At 47.0% G+C, this 19,018-nt stretch overlaps 1 protein-coding gene across 1 annotated transcript in view; it reads left to right on the top strand.

Annotated features, from left to right (window-relative positions):
- Positions 1-7,450: 7,450 nt before the first annotated feature.
- The window catches only part of PCSK9 (proprotein convertase subtilisin/kexin type 9), a 28,871-nt gene continuing 17,303 nt past the window's right edge, over positions 7,451-19,018 (top strand). The window contains exons 1-3 of the mRNA XM_051999606.1: positions 7,451-8,567; positions 13,081-13,272; positions 15,915-16,038. Of these exons, the coding sequence (XP_051855566.1) occupies positions 8,361-8,567; positions 13,081-13,272; positions 15,915-16,038 (523 nt within the window). The 5' untranslated portion in view covers positions 7,451-8,360. The remainder of the gene's footprint in view (positions 8,568-13,080; positions 13,273-15,914; positions 16,039-19,018) is intronic.

The following is a 19,018-nucleotide window of genomic DNA, read 5'->3' as shown; positions in this document are numbered from 1 at the left end:
GTTGTCTATAGTCATAAAAGAGTGCTCTACATCACTATTGTTTAGAAAAATAAGTTCACTAATAAATTACTGGAAGAGCAGCAAACTAGTTAATTTTTTTTTTCCTGAGGCAATTGGGTTAAGTGACTTGCCCAGGGTTACATAGCTAGGAAGTGTTAAGTATCTGAGGTTAGATTTGAACTCAGGTCCTCCTGATTTCAGGGCTGGTACTCTATCCACTGTACCACCTAACTGTCCCTAGTTAATTATTCTGAAAAAGAATTTGGAACTATGCCCAGAGGACTATAAAACTGTGCATATACACTTTGACCCTGCATTACCACTATTAGATCTATATCCTGAAGAAATCAAAAAGGAAAGGAGTTACATGTACAAAAATATTGCTAGTCGCTCTTTTTTTCTGATGGCAAATAATTAGAAATTGAGGGAAAGCCTGTCAATTGGGGAATGATCAAATACGTGAATACTGTTGGACCATAAAAAATGATGAGGAGGCAATTTCAGAAAACCATGAACTGAGGCAAGAATACATGAACTGAGGCAAATGAAGTGAAAAGAACTGAGAGATTATTGTGCATGGTAGTATCAATGTTGAAATGATGATCAACTGTGAGATTTCATTATTTTGATCAATAAAATGATCCAAGACAATTTCAAAGGACTCATGATGAAAAAATGCTTCCACTTCAACAGAGAGAATTGAAGAACTATGAGTTTATCAGATTTCCCAGGAAAAAGCCAAAATAATTCCAATTTCTAGTCAAAATGCCTGTTGTGACAGTTCAGTGACTTGCTCAGGATCACTCAGCTAGGGGATGTCAAAATCAGGGACTAAACATAAATTGAAGCATAATCTCCTCTTTTTATTTTTTATTTTTGCTTTTTTGGGAAATATGGCTAATATAAAATATTTTTAACACTTTCACATGAATAATTAATATTTTCCTTGTATTCTCAGTAGGAAGAAAGAATTTAGAACTCAAACTTTTAAAAAATGCTTAAAATAAATAACATTTTAAGGGACTTCAATAGGCTATTGGTCAGAATGGAGTAGGCCATTCTCCCTGTCCAAATTGTACTTATTTTCCAAGTCCATCTCAAAACCTACCTGATTGTGATTGCTTCAGCTCAAGCTGATCTTTTTTCTCCATTCCTTGTCTCTCCTTCTCTCTCCTACTCTGTGAAGTCTTCCGAGTGATTTTGGTGATTTCATTGGGTAAATGTGAGGCTCACAGAACAAATTCCTCTATAAACAGAATCCAATCATAGAAACTTAGTATGGAAATAGGGAAGATCAAGTTTATCTTCAGAGGAGAACACTAGAGTAAAAAAAAAACACAAAAAGCCCCACAAGAGAAACCCCCCCAAAAAACCAAAACTTTCTTTTACCCCAAAGAGTAATATAAAATGGCTTCCTACCTAGAGAGAATTTATAAAAGAACTAAAAATTTAAAAAATCAAAGAGAGACATTGAGTAAAAAATAAAAATAAAAACCATCCAAGAAAAACAAGAAAATCATGAAAAAAAAGTTAACCAACTACAAAAGGAGCATTAGAGTCTGAAGACAAAAATAACTCTGAAAAATAGATTTGGGCAAGGGAAAGTCAGTAAAGCTATAAAAGAACAAGAAATAACAAAACAATATAAAGAATGAAAAAAATAGAACAGAATGTGAAACATCTTATAAGAAAAACAACAGATCTGGAAAATAGATTAAGAAGAGAAAATATAAGGATAATTGGACTACCTGAAAGCTGTGATCAAAAAAAGAACCTTAATACAATAATGAAAGAAATAATTCAAGAAAATTGTCCTGGAGTGAAGGGAAAGTAGAAATAGAAAAAATCCATTGATCACCATCTCAACGAGAACCTTTGGGGAAAACACATAGAAATATTATTGCCAAATTTTGAAACCTCCAGATCGAAGAGAAAATTTTGCAAGAAACAAGTAAAAAAACAAATTAATTATGTTGGAACTATAATTAGAATTGTACAGGATTTATCAATAGTCATAATAAAACACCACAGGCACTGGAATCACATCTACCAACAATCAAAAAAAAAAAAAAAACTCAGCCTGTGGCCAAAAATATCATATCCAGAAAAATTATCCATAATATTGAATGGAAAAAAATGTTCATTTCAGAACTTTCTTTCAACCAAAGCTGAATTCAATAGAAACTTTATCATGTAAGAGCCAATATCAAAGATCAATTTCAAGGAACTTAACATGGACAAATTGTTATGTTTTTTACATGGAAATGTATATCATAAATTTAAGAGTGACATTGGCAATTGGGTAGCTCAAAAGAAAGATTGGGACACAATTGAATATGATCTAAAGGCAAACCACCTAGGAAAAGGTAAAAATAATAAGTTATACAAATGAGGTGCAGAGGAAGAATAGACACAGAAGTATTAGACAGGGCAGGAGGGCTCATAATTCTGAAAACCCAGTCACATCAGAAATGGGTTAAACAGGCAACACTATATAAATACCACGAAGGGAATAGTACCCTCCAAAATCTATAAAGAAATAAAGGGAAAGGAATGGCCTAGAAGAGGAAGCAAAGAATAGGAGAAGAAGACAAGGGAATGATCCATGGATGGTGGTAGTGTGGTGCTAAGTAATAGCGAGTTAAGGAGCAGAATTAAAATAAAAGAGTTGGCAGGATTAGGAAAGAAGAGATATACACAAACAAAGCTGCAGCAGAGATCAGGAATGGAATTTATTAGGAATAAAAAAGTATCACTAATAATCATTGATCTTGAACAAAGTCAAACTTAATGATTCGATCAAGAAGAAAATCTACTTTATATGTCAGCCATACTAATATTGTCTTAGATGCATGTTGCTCTTTGAATGTGTGTACATAGATATATGTATATATGTGTGGGTCTCTTGGTAGATGTGAACATATATTTTATATATGTGTGTGTGTATGTATATAATCTACGTATGTATATATAAATATATTTCTACTTAACCATAGCCTGTTTGGTAGAAGAGTACATATATATATATATATATATATATATATATGTGTGTATGTGGGGGTCTGTTGGTGGATGTGAATGTATATTTTATATATATGTATGTGTATGTATATATTTATCTATTTCTATACATAAATATATCTGTACTTAACTATAACCTGCTTCATGGAGGAATGAAAAGGGGGGGAGGGAGAATAAAGTAAAAAAAAAAAAAAAAAGCATACAACACCAAACAAAAGAACAATCTACAAGAAAGCAAAACGTGACACTCATGAATATAATTTCTTCTATTATTATATATCCTTTCTTGAACTGGAAACATATTATTTTATATTTTGAGTCCTCCCTGATGTTCTGCTGGGCACATGTCAATGTTCTATTTTGTTTTGTTTTGTTTTCCTTTTTTGTCTTTCTTTTTTCTATTCTTTAAAAAAAAAATAAACAGAAAAGAAAAAAAGGAAAGAATCAAACCTCAAGAAATAAAACTGAAATCCAAGATTTGAGGACACATAATGGGATGACCCAGGATCTAGGCCACATTTATTCTGATATCTACCATCTTGGTAACAATAAAAAATAAACTTACGGAGCTAGAATCTGAATTTCATGGGATCACTGATATAGACCTAGAAGGAAATGTACAGATCACCTGGTCCAATTCTCTTATGTAATAGATGAACCATGGCTCAGGGAAGTTGTGACTTACCCAACATCACAAAGGTCTATCTAGTTCAATCCCCCCCATTTTACAGAAGAGGAAACTGAGGTGAAAGATATACCCAAGTGCATACAGGTTAGTGTGTGTCCAGGGTGTGACTGGAACCTCGGTCCTTGAACAAGACTTCAGTGAGAGTTAGAAGGGATGATGGCAGAATTTAAGCTCTGGAATGGAGTGCTCATCAACTAATCCCACAATTCCCAGCTGAGGAGATTGGCTCAGAGAAGGAGATGGTGAAGGGCTCATGGCTAGGAAAAACAGCAGCGAAGCCATGCCCTGTAATTTCCCTTCCAGAATTCTTTCCATTACACTAACCCATCTATCCCAAAGCTCCAGCCTTCAGTGATGGGAAGGAGGGCCCACACTTATAATGGCCATTATTATTCCTGGTGTGTGATCCTGGGCAGGTCACAAACCTCCCCCATCCCACTTCCTCATTTGTAAAGTGGAAGGGTGTGCAAGGACTGGACTGAATCCAGGGTTATTTGTATGTCCTGGCCTCCTGAAGCTAATGGATCCCCTTCACAGAAACTGAAGATGGGACAGGGAGTATAAATAAAGTAACTAATGGAGTCGTCTGAGGTCCGGGACTGTGGGTTAGGACTCTCTAGATTAAACCATTTCTAAGGTTCCTCGTAGCAAAAATAGCCCGTGATTCTATTCCATGGACGAGCCCTTGTCCACGTTACCGAGAACTCTATTGGGGAGAAGTCATGGGAACACGGAATGAGCTGGAAGGGGCCCCGGCATCTCACAGATGGGGAAATTGAGGGCCAGGCTGGTAAATGGATCATTAGGCTGGAAAGGAGGTCAGAGGTCAGCAGGTCCATTCCCCTCACTGTGCAAAGGAAGGAACTGAACAAGATCCATGGAAGTCACTGACTCAAGCACATGGAGGGAGGGAGCTGGAAGATACTCCAGGACCTCAGTCCGCGACCTCTGGCTCCAAAGAGAGGGAGGGCTCTGTATTCTGGGAACTACAACAGGAGGCAGGACACAAGCCTCAAAGAAAGCCGGTGTGATGGAGGGGAGCTTTGAACTTCTGACTCCATAGTTTTCTAGCTATATAACTGGGTAAGTCCCTTCCCCTCCATGCCTCAGTTTCCCCCTCTGTAAACTGGCCATAATAATACTTACTCTATATACTTCACAGTAAGAGTCAAAATCAGATTCTATGTAATTATAAGCTACTGATATAATAAAAAGAGTAAAAAGTGTTGCCATACGAGACTTACATGAACTGATGCTAAGTGAAATGAGCAGAACCAGGAGATCATTATATACCTCTGTCTGAGGATGTATTCTGATGGAAGTGGATCTCTTCGACAAAGAGAAGATCTAACTCAATTTCAATTGATCAAGGATGGACAGAAGCAGCTACACCCAGAGAAAGAACACTGGAAAATGAATATAAAGTGCTTGCATTTCTGTTTTTCTTCCCGGGTTATTTCTACCTTCTGAATCCAATTCTCCCTGTGCAACAAGAGAACTGTTCGGTTCTGCACACATATATTGTATCCAGGATATACTGTAACTTATTTAACATGTATAGGACTGCTTGCCATCTGGGGGATGGGGTGGAGGGAGGGAGGGGATAAATCGGAACAGAAGTGAGTGCAAGGGATAATGCTGTAAAAAATTACCCTGGCATGGGTTCTGGCAATGAAAAGTTATTAAAAAAAAAGTTGCCATAGCTCAGAGGAGAGAGCCAACAGGCAGGGGGAAAACCAGGAGAGATTTTCAAAGAGGGGTTAGTCCTGTTAATTCCATCAAAACTGGACTTCTCATCTCTCCCTTTCTTTTCTTCCCTGTTACGTCAAGCGCACCACCATCTTTTCTGATGCCCAGGCATCCTCAGCTCCTCATTCTCTCTGCCTCCCATTTCTTGTCTGTTCTATCTTTGCGTTCTCTCTTGTCCATACTATCTTCAGACTCTTCCACCTGACACCAAATACTTAGACTATTGCGGAAGGCGGCTGGTGAGTCTCCCTGCCTTGTCTCATCTCACTTCTGTCCATCTTCCCTCAGCTGTCAAAATGATCTTCCCAGAGCACATCACTCCCTGATTCAATAAACCTCAATGGCTCCCTACTACCTTCTGAGCCAACAAAGATTTTAAAGTCTCGCCTAGCCAGGCCATTCCTCCTTTCCGGTCTTTCTCTGTTTTACTCCTATCCATATGACACTATCTTCCTTGCTAATCCCCAAACAAGGCCTTCCACCTTCCCAACCCGGGTGGTTTCATTTCCTCCTCTCTGGGTCGTCCCTCCTCCCCCCTCCTCTCCTCCCACCTGTCTTCCTTCAAGTCTCAGCTTCAATCCTCCCTTGGCAAGGAGCCTTTCTCAGTCCCCACCCCCCGGGCCAGGCTGCTAAGGCCTTCAGCCAGGGAGCCCATTCCATCCACCCTGTCTCCATCTGGTCAGCACACAGAGCTTTGCCTCTGTCTCCCCGTCAGGCCCCGGAGAGTGAGACCGCGAACAAGCCTTCGTCGCACCCCCAGACCTTTGGCAGAGAGTTGGGTACGCGGTAGGTGCTTAAAACGTTTGCTGCCGGCTTGGCTGACGTCCACATCCAGGTTCAGCCAAGTATGAAAATGAGTTTACTCATTTAAAAGTCATAATTGAAGGCAATGTTACATTTCAGTCAGAACTTAGCGAAGATAAGCATGTCATTGTCCCCCCATCCGAGTTGCAAATGTCCCTGAAATCTCTCGATGGCCTTGTTGGGTTGGACGGGTTCCATCTCTTCCAGGGGCCGTGGAGCTCCGGGAGGAATCCCTGAACTAGGCCCCCCTCACTTTACAGAAAGGGCCCCAGAGGGGCCATGTGGCCAAGGTCACTTGTCCAAGGTCACCCAGAGGAGCTGGGATTTGAAGCCAAAACCCATGACTATGGATCCCGTGCTCTTGCCACCCCTGTAACACCCCAGCTCACCACACTGTAACCGCTTATTACCAAATCGTAATCACAGAATAATTACGGGCTGTAAGAGTCCTCGGAGGCCCCCAGACCATCTCTGGCCTCCATGTTGATGTATATCTCTCAGAAGTTGAGCTGGGTGAGGGCTCTTCCCATTTCGGAGATTCTGAACATGAAATATCAAGGCTGGGAGGGCCCTTAGAACACACAGTGCTGGAACAAAGAACCTCCCCGCTGGTAGGAGACTTTAGGTTAGCTGGCCAAGTGCACAGAGTTATGGACCTAGAATTAGGAAGACAGAGTTCAAATCCTGCCTCGGACGACCCCGGACGTGTAGCTTAACGTCTGTCTGCCTCAGTTTCCTCATCTGTATAGCACCTACTTCCCAGGATTGCTGAGAATCAAATCGATATTTGTAACTCTCTTGGCACAATGCCTGGCACATAATAGGCGCTCTGTAGATGTTGATTATTATTATTATTATTATTATTATTATTAATGCTTGTAGCATCCATTTGATCCAGCTCCTGAGCTGGAAGTATATATGCCATGCAAGTGAACTTCCGAAGTAGTTGGGGGGGCCGAGTGGGCGCCCCATAGAATCCTCAGCCCCTAGCCTGAGTGGCCGGGGCCCTTTCAGTTTCGCTCCAAGCACCAGAAGTCCGCCCCCGTTCACACCAACCGCCTCTCCATCCCCTCCCACTCTCCCCTCCTCCCCTTCTCCCCCTTACCGTCTCCTCCCTCCCTCTCCCCCTCCCCCGCCCACTTGGGACCGGATGCCGGGTTGTGCTTAATTCCCAGGCTGAGCCCCAGGTTCTGTCAGACATCTGCCCCCACCCCATCCCCCTCTACGACCCCCATTCCTCTCCTCTGCTCCCTCCCTTCTCCCTTCTTTGCCTTCACCTTCCCCTTCGCCTGCCGTTCATCCGCACCCAGGGGCCGACGTGCCCCCTCTAGGGGGGCCGAGGGAATGGGAGGGGTACCACCCTTGTAGCCGCTCTCTCCCTTCCCCCCTTCTTTTCCCGGTGCGGTAATGTGACCCGACAGGGGGAAAAGAGACAGGGACCTCCCCGAATGGACGGGGACCCCCCCTCCCCCGCCCCGTTAATGTTTAATCCGAAAAGATCGTCCGATGGGATCTGGGTGGCGTGATCTCCCGCTCCCTGGGCGTCACACATCCACGCCCCGCAGGATTTAGGGAAAGCCAGCAGCGCGCGGGCCAAGCGGAGTGGAGCGCAAGGCGGGAGCGCAGCCGTCTCGCCCCGGGATCTGGAGGGTCCCAGCCCGGCACCTGCCCGTCCGCAGCAGCGTCCTCGGCTCCCCGGCTCGGGCCCCTCCGCACCCGCACCCTAGGGGCTGGCGTGGGGAGGGGCGGGGCGGGAAAGGAGGGAGGTTCCTAGTGGAAGGGGCTCCCCGCGCATTCTGCGCTCGGCTGCGGCGAGACCTCTTCTGCAGCCATCCTAGCTCCCCGAGCCCCTCCTCGCTGGCGAGGGGCACTCGGAACTCGCGCCCGGCCCCAGCCCCGCAGCTCCAGCCCCGCCTTCGGAGCCTCGGACCCAGGGTCGGGGCTGAGCCTCGTGCGCCCCCGGGCTTCGAGCCGCAGCCTTCGCCTCCCCGAGGCGCAGCCGGGCCGGAGCGGATCCCCCTCCCACTGATCCTCCCCACCCAGCCCGGCGCTCCCCTCCCGAGCTCCCCGCCTGAGGCCCCCAGACACCGCTAGCGGCATGGGCGCCCCCGCTCGGAGCGGCCCCGGGCTCCTGCTGCCGCTGGGGCTGCAGCTGCTGCTGCTCCTGGGGCCGGGCCCGGCCTGCGCGCAGGAGGACGACGAAGGGGACTACGATCTCCTAGCGCTCGCCTTCCCCTCGGAGGAGGACAATCAGACAGACTTCGGCAAGCAGGTGGCGTCGGCGGCCTTCTACCGCAGCAACAAGGTGGGCGCGGGGGCAGCCTGGGAGCGGGGGCGGGATCCGGGCCGGAACCCGGCGGGACGGCGGGACCCCTCCTCATGCCTCCTCTCCCCTCCCGCTCTCCTTTCCCCCCGCCCCCTCCGCCCTCCCACCCCCACCCCCAGCCACTGACAGCCGGCGGACTGCCGGAGCTGCAGCCCGGGGGCCCCTTGGGATGCCGCGACTCGGGGGTTCCAATAAAGCGAAGGATTCCCTAGCTGTCGAGGGAGGAGGAAAGGGGGGAGGGGGCAAAGGGCTTAGAACGGAGATGTCGGGGGTGGAGGGATCTCAGAACAGCAAACTAGGATATAGAACACTGACTGTAATAAGTGAAAAGGCCCCGGGCTTGGGCTCAGAACGTCCAACCCTTAATAATCACTTCATAATAATAGCTCTTACCTGGCAATTTATAGACATTTGCATTTGTAGCAGCGCTGGGAGATGGCTACTAATGGTATTACTATTTCCAAATGGGAAAACCGAGGCAGAGATGTCTACACAGCCAGCAAGTGACCCAAGTAGTGTCTCAAAGTTAGTCCGGCTCCACAAGCTATACGTTCCACCTCAGTTTCCTCATGCGTAAAGCGAAGGGGTTGGACTCCGTACCTTTTAAGGTCTTTTTCGGATCTCAAATCGATTCTAACTAGTGGGGAGCCCATTGAGGTTAGAGCTGCAAGGGCCCCAGAACTGGAGCCGCAACCCGAGCGGGAAGGTGCTTCGTAAGATCATCCCGAAGCCTCTTTTAGCAGAATGAGGACACTGAGGACAAAAGACGTTTCCCACGTTTCCCAGGGACTAAGTGGTATAGAGAGCTTCATCTCGGCAGGGCTCCTTTCTTCCCAGCATCCCGGTCCTCATCTCCCTGTCCCACCCCTGCGTCAGCCTCGGCCTCAGCCAGTGTGTCCCAGAGGGGAGAAGCAGCTTGGGGAAATGGGAGAGCCGGGGTTCCCCTGGCCTAGGGGTGGGATTGTATGACCCGCAGGCTCTCCCCCAAATTCTCCCCAGATACTGTAATTCCAGCAACTGGGGAGTGAGGGTACCTCAAGCTTGGCCCCTTTTCTCCTCAATAACCTCATCTGTAAAACAGGGGGAGGGGTGAAAGCCAGTGCTTACCACAGGGAATGAACATCTGGACATACTGATCTGAAGGTTGCCCCCCCCCCTTCTTTCCTTGGAAAATTGAAAAATAACTTCCTGTCCACTGGAAGCTTTGAGCCTCTGCTGGAAGACATGTGGCTTGATTTAAAAGAAAAACCTCCCGCTGAGAAGAGAGACTTTTTGGCTTGTGAACATAAAGAATCCTATGGAAGAATGCCCCTCTGACTAATGGGGAAATACGTTAATCCATGGGAAGTTATGTTTAACACGACTGTACATGTAGAACCCATATCAGATTACTTGTTGTCAGAGGGAGAGCCAAACAAAATCGGGAGCTCGAATCGCTCTAAAAATCAACTACCTTTATGTGGAATTGGAAAAAATAAGATACTATTAAGTGGGGGAAAAAAAAAGCTAGTGTCCTTAGTGGCTTCTGGCAGCATTTCGGAATGGCGGCCTTTGGATGGCGTTTTTTGGGAAAGATTTTAATGGGGAAAGAGCCTCCAGACTTCATGGGATTCTGTTCATTAATCACCATCTCTTTTGGGACTCATTCAGCTCCAAAGTAACCAACTAAGAGCCTTCAAACAGAGAAGTCCCCACTGTGCATCAAGAATATCAGCAACAAAATAGTGTTTGTCCATTTTGATTCCTTTTCTCTTTGCAAAAATGTCTTGCAAACCAGGGGAGGAGAATTTCTGTTCACTCTCTGTCCTGTGTATATCTTTTGAATCATTTCTGCGTCCACCCACTTCTGTTCATTGGACTGTCTTTTCTCCTTATACCCTCAACCCTTTAGAAAATATTCTTCATTCTCTCCCAAAGCATTTTAAATTCGTCTACTTGAAGAAAGATTCTAGTTCCATTGACTTTTTTTTTTTGGCTGAGGCAATTGGGGTTAAGTGACTTGCCCAAGGTCACACAGCTAGGAAGTGTTAAGTGTCTGAGGCTGAATTTGAACTCAGGTCCTCCTGACTTCAGGGCTGGCGCCACCTAGCTGCTCCTTCCATTGATTTAAAAAAATTAATCTTCATATTGAATATAAATGCAAACATGGACATCTTACCAGAGATGTCTTAAACAGGGCAAACGCCAGGCTCCTTCAGAAAAATCTTTATGTTCATTCTATGATCCTATGGAGGTGCTGTCTGGTGTTGGCGCCTTTTAGAGAGGAGGCAATGAAAAACTGAAAGCGTTAGCATCACTAAGAAGCTGCTGCAGACTATAAGTAACAGCGCTGGAGATGGAAATGCTAATCTAATTACCGCCAGGGCTCCAATAGACTCCCTGCCTAATGAATCACAGCCTACTTTTAAGCAGGGATTTGCTTCTTTCCCAGGAGCAATAGTCAACCTGATATAAGCTCAAAGTCCCGAACAATAAACTTCAGTCAACTTATTAATACAGTTCCTGAGTCCAATAAAACAGAATCTTTCTTTCAGGAGATGGAGAAAGCTAACAGCTTCTTTGTCCTCTGTCCAGGGAGGGGAGAGGCAGAGGGAGGATGTGGACACACGGTTTTATTTACATATCTTGGGCTTTGTCCTCTCCTTTCGTATTTTGGAAGCTTAAGGAAGACATGTACTGAATTGTGGAGGGCATGGATGCCAAGAAAGTGGTTTCCTTAGCAGTGGTTATTAAATGGAGATGGTAAGGGTTCTTTCTATCTGATTGTAGGCTGGGCGGTGGTTTTTTTAGAGAAATTTTATTATTTGTGAAAATAACATGAAAAGTCATCCGGTTCAGGTTGGCTTTAGAGCAGATGGGAGATGGGGTATCTGTGATATTCTTTAATTTGCTGCTGCAGCAACACAAATAAATGGTTTCTCAAAGAGATTGAAACATTTTTTAGAGTCAGAAATCATTTTTTGTTTGCTATATGATATAATGAAATTATATTTTAATTTTCATATTTAAATCAAATTTAAATGAAATTTCATTGGACTTAATGACAAATAGGAAACAAAAAGATGTCCCTCTTTGGGGACATTTCTCTTTCCTTTGGTACACTTTGGGTTCATATTGCTAACTCCTCACTTGGGTTTTGTTTGGGTCTGAAAGTCCCTGGAGGTGGAGGGGAGGGTGGGGTTTCAGGAAGGGATTGAGGGCCTTCTCTTGCAGCTAGTGTCCCCTTATTGCCTTGTAATTACTATATATGTACATGCTTATATAGACTCATATTGAAACATATCATATCTATGTTCATATATGTGTATGTGTGTGTATATATATATCCACATGTATGTTACGATTCAGTCACTTTTTCAGTCATGTCTGACTCTTTGTGATCCCATTTGGGGTTTTCTTTGCAGAGATATTGGAGAGGTTGCCATTTTCTTCTCTAACTCATTTTACATGGGGGGAAACTGAGGCAGGCAGGGGACTTGCCCCAGTTTATATAGCTTGTAAGTATCTAGGGCCGGATTTGAATTTTGGAAGCTGAGTCTCCCTTACTCCTGAACAGCACTTTGTGCTCTATGACGCCGCCTAGCTGCATGTATGTCTGTGCACGCATACACGTGTGTACATGTATGTGCATCCAGTGCACCTGTATACAAACCTGCTCTTTGCCTCGAAGGCAGGGACAGTTTCACCTTCGCCTGTGTCTCCAGCACTTAGCGCAACGAGGAGACACTTGGCAGATGCTTGGTGATCGATTCTTGTGAGAAGTCGGTCTATGGCGCTTGCGCGTGCGCTTACACGCGTGTGCACGTGCACGTGTGTGGTGTTCTACAGTCAGCTAAGCTCAGGGGCCAGAGGGCCACGTGGCCACCTTAAAGTCAGGGACTGCAGACCCGGGAATGATGGTAGCGCCCCCAGGCCAGCCCTGGGAGGATCTGGGAGGCGGGGCTCCACCTGTCCTCACTGCAGAGTGGTCACATGGAGGAGCACGTGTCGGGGGCGGGGCTCCGCCTCGGTCCACACTGCAGAGGGGTCACACGGAGGAGCACGTGTCGGGGGCGGGGCTCCAGTCTCTTCTGGGGGGGGGGGTCCTCACGGCAGAGTGGTCACATGAAGGAGCATGTGTCGGGGGCGAAGCTCCCACCTCCCAGAGGAGTCACATGGAGGAGCACGTGTCGGGGGCGGGGCTCCCGCCTCTTCTGGGTCCTCACGGCAGAGTGGTCACATGGAGGAGCACGTGTCGGGGGCGGGGCTGGGAGGCGCCCTCTCTCGTTAGAGTGTCAGCTCCTCGAAGGCGGCCTTTGGGTCCCACCGGGGGGTGAATGTTGAGCGCGCTCTGCAGGGGGCAGGGGGATCTGAGTTCGAATTCCGTCCCGAGACTTCACTAGTGTGAGCCTTGGAAGTCAGGCTCCGGGTGCCTCGGTTTCCTCAGTGGGGCCGCTGGGAGGCTGAGCCCGCGTTGGTAAAGTGCCCGCGCCCTTTGTGTGTTGCGGTCTAGCACGCCTGGAGGCATCCGGGCCACTACCTGGTGATGCTGAAGGAGGAAACGCACAGGTCGCAGACGGAGCGCACGGTCCGCCGCCTCCAGGCCCGGGCCGCCAAGCACGGCTACCTCACCAAGGTCCTGCACGTCTTCCACGACCTCCTTCCCGGCTTCCTGGTGAAGATGAGCAGCGACGTGCTGGATATGGTGAGCCCGCCCGCAGGCGACCCCCTCCCCCCCAGCCCTCCGAGGGAGGGAGCCCGCGGGGAGGGAGCAGTTACGCCGTGATGGCCGTGAGGAAGCCAGAAAGAAGTGGCCCTGAGGGAGGGGGGAGCCCTCCGAGCAAGGAAGGCAGTTAGCCCCTCGGCCTCAGTTTCCTTATCTCTTAAATGGGGACAGTAAGCCTAGTAATGCCTCACTCTGTGCAGAAGCTGCACAGGAGAGTGAGGAGAGCTCGCAGTTTGGAGCCTAAGGGCTTGGATTCAAATCCTGCTGCTTATTCCAGCTTGCATTCCGTGTTGTCTTCCCTTATTGGAATATGATCTCTTCAAAGGCAGCGAAAACCCGTCTAGTTTTTATCTGCAGCACTCAGCAGAGAACCTGCCTGGGCACTGGCCCACGCGCTCTCCCTCCTCCCTCTCCCTCTGCCTCCCCCATTCTCTCTCTCTCTCTCTCTCTCTCTCTCTTCTCTCTCTCTCTCTCTCTCTTTCTCTCTCTCTCTCTCTCTCTCTCTCTCTCTCTCTCTCTCTCTCTCTCTCTCTCTCTCTCTCTCTCTCTCTCTCTCTCTCTCTCTCTCTCTCTCTCTCTGCCTCTGTCTTTCTGTCTCTGTCTCTGTTTTTCAATCTCTCTGCCTCTGTCTTTCTCTCCCTCTCCCCACCCACCTATGGCTCCATCATCTCTCTACCTGTGTGAATTTGGTTCAGTCACTTAATTTCTCTGAGCCTCAGTTTCCTCTTCTGTAAAACAGAGGCATAGGCTGGATGTCACCTCTACCTGGAGAGATGTGACCCCATGATTCACACATGGTGGAGCACACAAAGAAATAGCTCTTTCTTTCCTCTTCCCAATCTTGGAGACAGACGTTGATCCCGCTCTGCCTCCTCCTATTCCTGGTCCCGATGCTTTGAATCATCAGCATTTTCATTCTTCCATTTTCATCCAGCCGATTATTAATCAACCAGCATTCATTAGGCACCTGCTGTGTGCCAGATACTGCTCCAGGTGCTAGGATTCAAAGACAGAAGGGGAACCGTGGCTGCCCTCAGGGTACTTCCGTTCTATGTCCAGAATTAACCCCTGCTCACATAGAAATAATCAGTCTATAAAAACTCAAGCGCCTTGGCTGTGCCAGATGTGCTTTCTACTTCCCTCCCAGCCTTTCCATTCCTGCTGAACGAGTCTCCTAGCTGTTTCTCAGCAGTGACATTCTACTCCCTGCCAAGGACTTCAGAAGCGTCTTGGCCCCGGCCTGGAACACCCCCTCCTCCCCTTCACTACCCAGAATTTCTAGCAGACTTGAGGGCCGAGCCCGGGTGCTGCCTTCTCTGCCAGGATGTCCCGCTGCCCCCTCTCCCCTCAGATCATTCAGCATTCCCCTTCATCCTCCCTTACTCCGGCTTTCTGTCTCTGCCTCCCTCCTGGCACACAGTAGACACTTAATAAGTGCTTGTTGGATTGGATGGTTGTTTTCAGCTATTAAGCACTAGAGAGAGACACTGGAGCTGTTATTAACAGCAGGACTTGAGGCCCTCTGACTTCCCTGATCTCTGGATAGCTTCCTCAAAGATGATGTAACACAGGATAGAGTTTCTTCTCTGGGAAACTGCTCTACTGAGCCAGGGCTTGGCAGAGATCCTGCTTTTCAGGTCTAAGATCCTGGGGGCCTCCCCCAAGGGGGGGCCGATCCTGCGCCCCGGCCTGCCAGTGCACATGGGAAGACCATCCCTTGCCCATCAGGATAAGGTGACCTGCTGTTTTTGCACATAAAGGGTTTTTTCTCCCAAGGTTCTAGACTTAGGAGTTAGGACTGAAAATATCAGAGCTGGGAGGGAGCTTAGAACAGGAGTGTCAGAGCTGGGAGGGAGCTTAGAACAGGAGTGTCGGAGCTGGGAGGGAGCTTAGAACAGGGGGTGTCAGAGCTGGGTGGGAAGGGACTTAGAAGAAGAGATGTGAGAATAAAAAGGGATTTTACCAGTCAATCCCCCTGAGACTCAGAGAGGTGGATTTCAGCTTCTTCCTACCTCATTTGGGGACATCCATAATTAAAAGAAATCACACATCTTTAATGCCTTAAAATTAATAGTTTTCTTTACAAGATCCTTAGGAGAGATGGGGGCCAGGTATTATTACAGTTATTTTCCAGATGTGGAAGCTGAGGTTCAAAAGCCAGAGAGCCCCAGGCACTTCCCAGCATACTACACTCTCTCTACACACGTGCCATCTTACATCATGGAGCCCTGGCTCATACTCTATGCTTCAGTCCCAGAAGCTTTCTAAACCCCCTCTAAGCTGTGACCTTCCCTGTTCTAAGCCCCCTCCCAGCCCTGACACCCCTGTTCTAAGCCCCCTCCCACCTCTGACCTTCCCTGTTCTAAGACCCCCCACAGCATCCATGGTCTGTGATTTTACTCATTCCTACAACAATGCCCTTTCAGTCATTTTCCAGAGAATAAGCAGGAAATGTGCTGAGAGAAACTTCTGGAAGCTGATCAGACAGTGGGCTCACACGGGATCTGAGGCTGTGCCATTGGGCCAAGAGGAAGTCCAATGAAGAGCTGTGCTTTCTGAGAGTTTGGGCCAAAACAAATGTTTTCCCCAAAGGCTTATCAGTCCCTTGGGCTTCTCGGCAGGCACTGAAGTTACCTCACGTCGACTACATCGAAGAAGACGCCTTTGTCTTTGCGCAGAGCGTTCCCTGGAACCTGGACAGGATTGTCCTGGCACCGCACGGAGCAGAGGAATACAGCCCACCCAGTAAGAGCCCTTCCGGCTTCACTTAACCCTTCTGCTCCATCTTTTGGAAGGAGCCTCTCTTCTCTCGGCCTGTCCACTCTGACGTTCTGGGTTCTAATGCCCTCTCCACTCCAAGCTTTTGTGGCTTAAGAGCCCCTTCAGCTCTGACATAGGATGCCCTTTGCACTGACTTGCCATGTGTGCAGATCTCCTTCTTTCTGCCTTAGAAGATCCTTTCTAATCTTAATGATCTATGTCCCAAATAGATGGTCTAATATAATACTAATATAATATATTAATAATAATATAATATAATAATACTTATGTGGTCTAAAGTACTTCCCGGTTCTTGCTTTTTGTAGTCAAAGTTCCTGTCTGGTTCTAACATTGCATGTTCTAAAGTCTATTCCAGTTCCAACATCTGAAGTTCTGAGATTCCTTTTAGCCATAACATTCTATGTTCTGACATTCTGTTCTAAAGTCCCTTCTAGCTCTGATCTTGTGGGTTTTAAAGATCCTTCCAGTGCCAACAGCTCTGACATCCCCTGTTCTAAGGTCCCTCCCAGCCCTGACCTTGTGGGTTTTAAAGATCCTTCCAGTGCCAACAGCTCTGACATCCCCTGTTCTAAGGTCCCTCCCAGCCCTGACAGACCATGTTCTTAGCTCCCTCCCAGCCCTGACATCCCCTGTTCTAAGTCCTCTCCCAGCCCTGACATCCCCTGTTCTAAGGCCTCTCCCAGCCCTGACATCCCCTGGCAAGTACAATTTGCCAAAATAAATTAAAATAAAAAAGCAGATTTGGGGAAGCCTAAGTTAACATAAGAACTTGTGTCACGAGGGCCTGAGATTTGAAATCTAAACCTTGGCCGGCACTGGTCTTCCTTGGCAGGGTTCCTGGGCACCTTGTGACAGGGTTTCTGACCTCAGCTCTGCTCAGTCTCACACACGGTTTCATTTTCCTGTAATGGGCAGATTCAGAGGGATTCCAAGCATGTGTGACTCTGTGCCGCCCAATGGGAAGGATCCCGGGGCTGACTTCTCAGGGCTGTGGTGAGGATCAGATGGTATAGACTATAAAGTAACTAGCACAGTGCCTGGCACATGAAGCCTGGTAGTGCTGTAGAAATCTTAGCTAGTAGCAGTGGTGGGGCAGCGCTTGGAATATGGAACAACTGAATTCAAATCCAGATACTTACTAGCTGTAGTGAGTCACTTAGCTTCTGTTTGCCTCGGTTCCTGCTCTGCAAAATGGGATCAGTAAAGAAAAGGAAATGCCAAGTTCTTCCAGTACTTTTGTTAAGAAAACCCTAATATCACATAGAGGGGAGAACAGAGGGGGAAAAGTTGAATACCTGAACAGTAACAAGTAGTAGTGGGAATGGGAGTAATAGCAGCAATAGCAGCCAGCAGCAGCAGTGATGGAGACAGTAATAGTAGTCCTAATCCTGTACTGCCCAGCAGCAGTCAGCAGCAACAGTAGTAATAGTAGCAGGAGGAGCAGGAGCAGCAGTAGCGACAACAGTAGCTGCAGCAGTCCTAATAGTAGCAGCAGCAACAATAGCAGCAACAACAGTAGTAGCAGCAGTAGTAACAGTAGCAGCAGCAACAGTAGTAGCAGCAGTAGTAACAGTAGCAGCTGCAACAGTAGTAGCAGCAGTAGTAACAGTAGCAGCAACAACAGTAGTAGCAGCAGTAGCATTAATGATAGTAGAAGCAGCAACAGTAGTAACAACAGTAGTAACAGCAATAGTAACAGTAGCTATAGCAGCAGTAGCTTTAGTAGAAGCAGCAACAGTAGTGATAGTAATAATAGTCTCAGTCCTAGTAATAGCTGCAGCAATCAGCAACAATAGTAATAGTAGTGGCAGCAACAGTAGTAAAAGTAGTAACAGCAGCAGCAATAATAGTAGAAATAGCAGCAACAGTAGTAATCATAGTAGTAGTAATAGCAGCAGCAATAAAAGTAGCCACAACAGTAGCAGAAGCAGCAGCAGAAAGAGGAAGAAGAGGAGGAAGGGGAGAAGGAAAACTAGCAGTATTAGCATTGGTAGCAGCAGCTCAATGCTTCCTCAGTCAGTGCTATCATGGGCAACCTCTTGAGTTGTGAAAGAGATTCTAATTCACCCCAAGGCTGAGGGCAATGGTCTCCAAAGTGTCTTTTGGCTCTGAGATCACGTAAAAAATAGAATTCACAAAAAGCGATATTAGGCTGAGTTTTTCAGGAAGTGGGCTGTCAGGATCAGGTAGAAAACGTCCCATTTCTTGGGTTTATCTGAACTCGTTATCCGAAGTTTTGTTGTTCTGCCCTTTTCTAAAGTAGTTGAAGAACCTTAACTCCGTGGCTGGCAATCTCGTCTTGGCTCAGCGGTCAGTCCCTTGTCTCATCTGAACCCTGGCCAATCTTGTTGATCTGATACTCCAACTGTCCATGAGCTGTCTCATTGTCCTAGACCGTGAAAGAGACTGGCCCTGAGTCAGAGGTCATAGTAATGCTGATGATAGTTCCCATCTACACAGAGGCAGGGGGTTTATCAAAGTATCTTCCTCGTGTGTCCTCCCAGGCTAATGTCTTTGCTCCGAAATTCCTTTTTCTATGGTTTATTTCTATGGGCTGTCCCTTCACAAGTGCAAAGAGCAACCCACAACTTCCTCTCATTCAATCAATCACTAAGTGTTTATTAAGCACCTACTATGTGCTGGGCACTATGCTACATGCTGGGGATATGAAGAAAGGCAAAGGACCTTCAAGAAGCTCACGGTCTCATGAGGAACATATGTTCCCACAAACTTGTCACAGAGAAGATGTTCTTTACCTTTTTTGGTATCATAGACCCTTTTGGAAGAAGGGTTCAATCTAGTGACACTGGCCTCTTTTCTGCTCCTCCATCTCTCAACTTTGAACATTCTCTCTGGATGCCTGCCATTCCTAGAAGTTTCCCCATTTCTGCCTCCTTCATTCCCTGGCTTCCTTCAAGTCCTGCCTAAAATCCTTCTTTCTCCA

Source organism: Antechinus flavipes, chromosome 4 (assembly GCF_016432865.1).
Source record: "Antechinus flavipes isolate AdamAnt ecotype Samford, QLD, Australia chromosome 4, AdamAnt_v2, whole genome shotgun sequence".
NCBI lineage: Eukaryota > Metazoa > Chordata > Mammalia > Dasyuromorphia > Dasyuridae > Antechinus > Antechinus flavipes.
The sequence above is the reverse complement of the archived record's forward strand: the minus strand, read 5'-3'. Positions and strand labels throughout refer to the sequence as shown.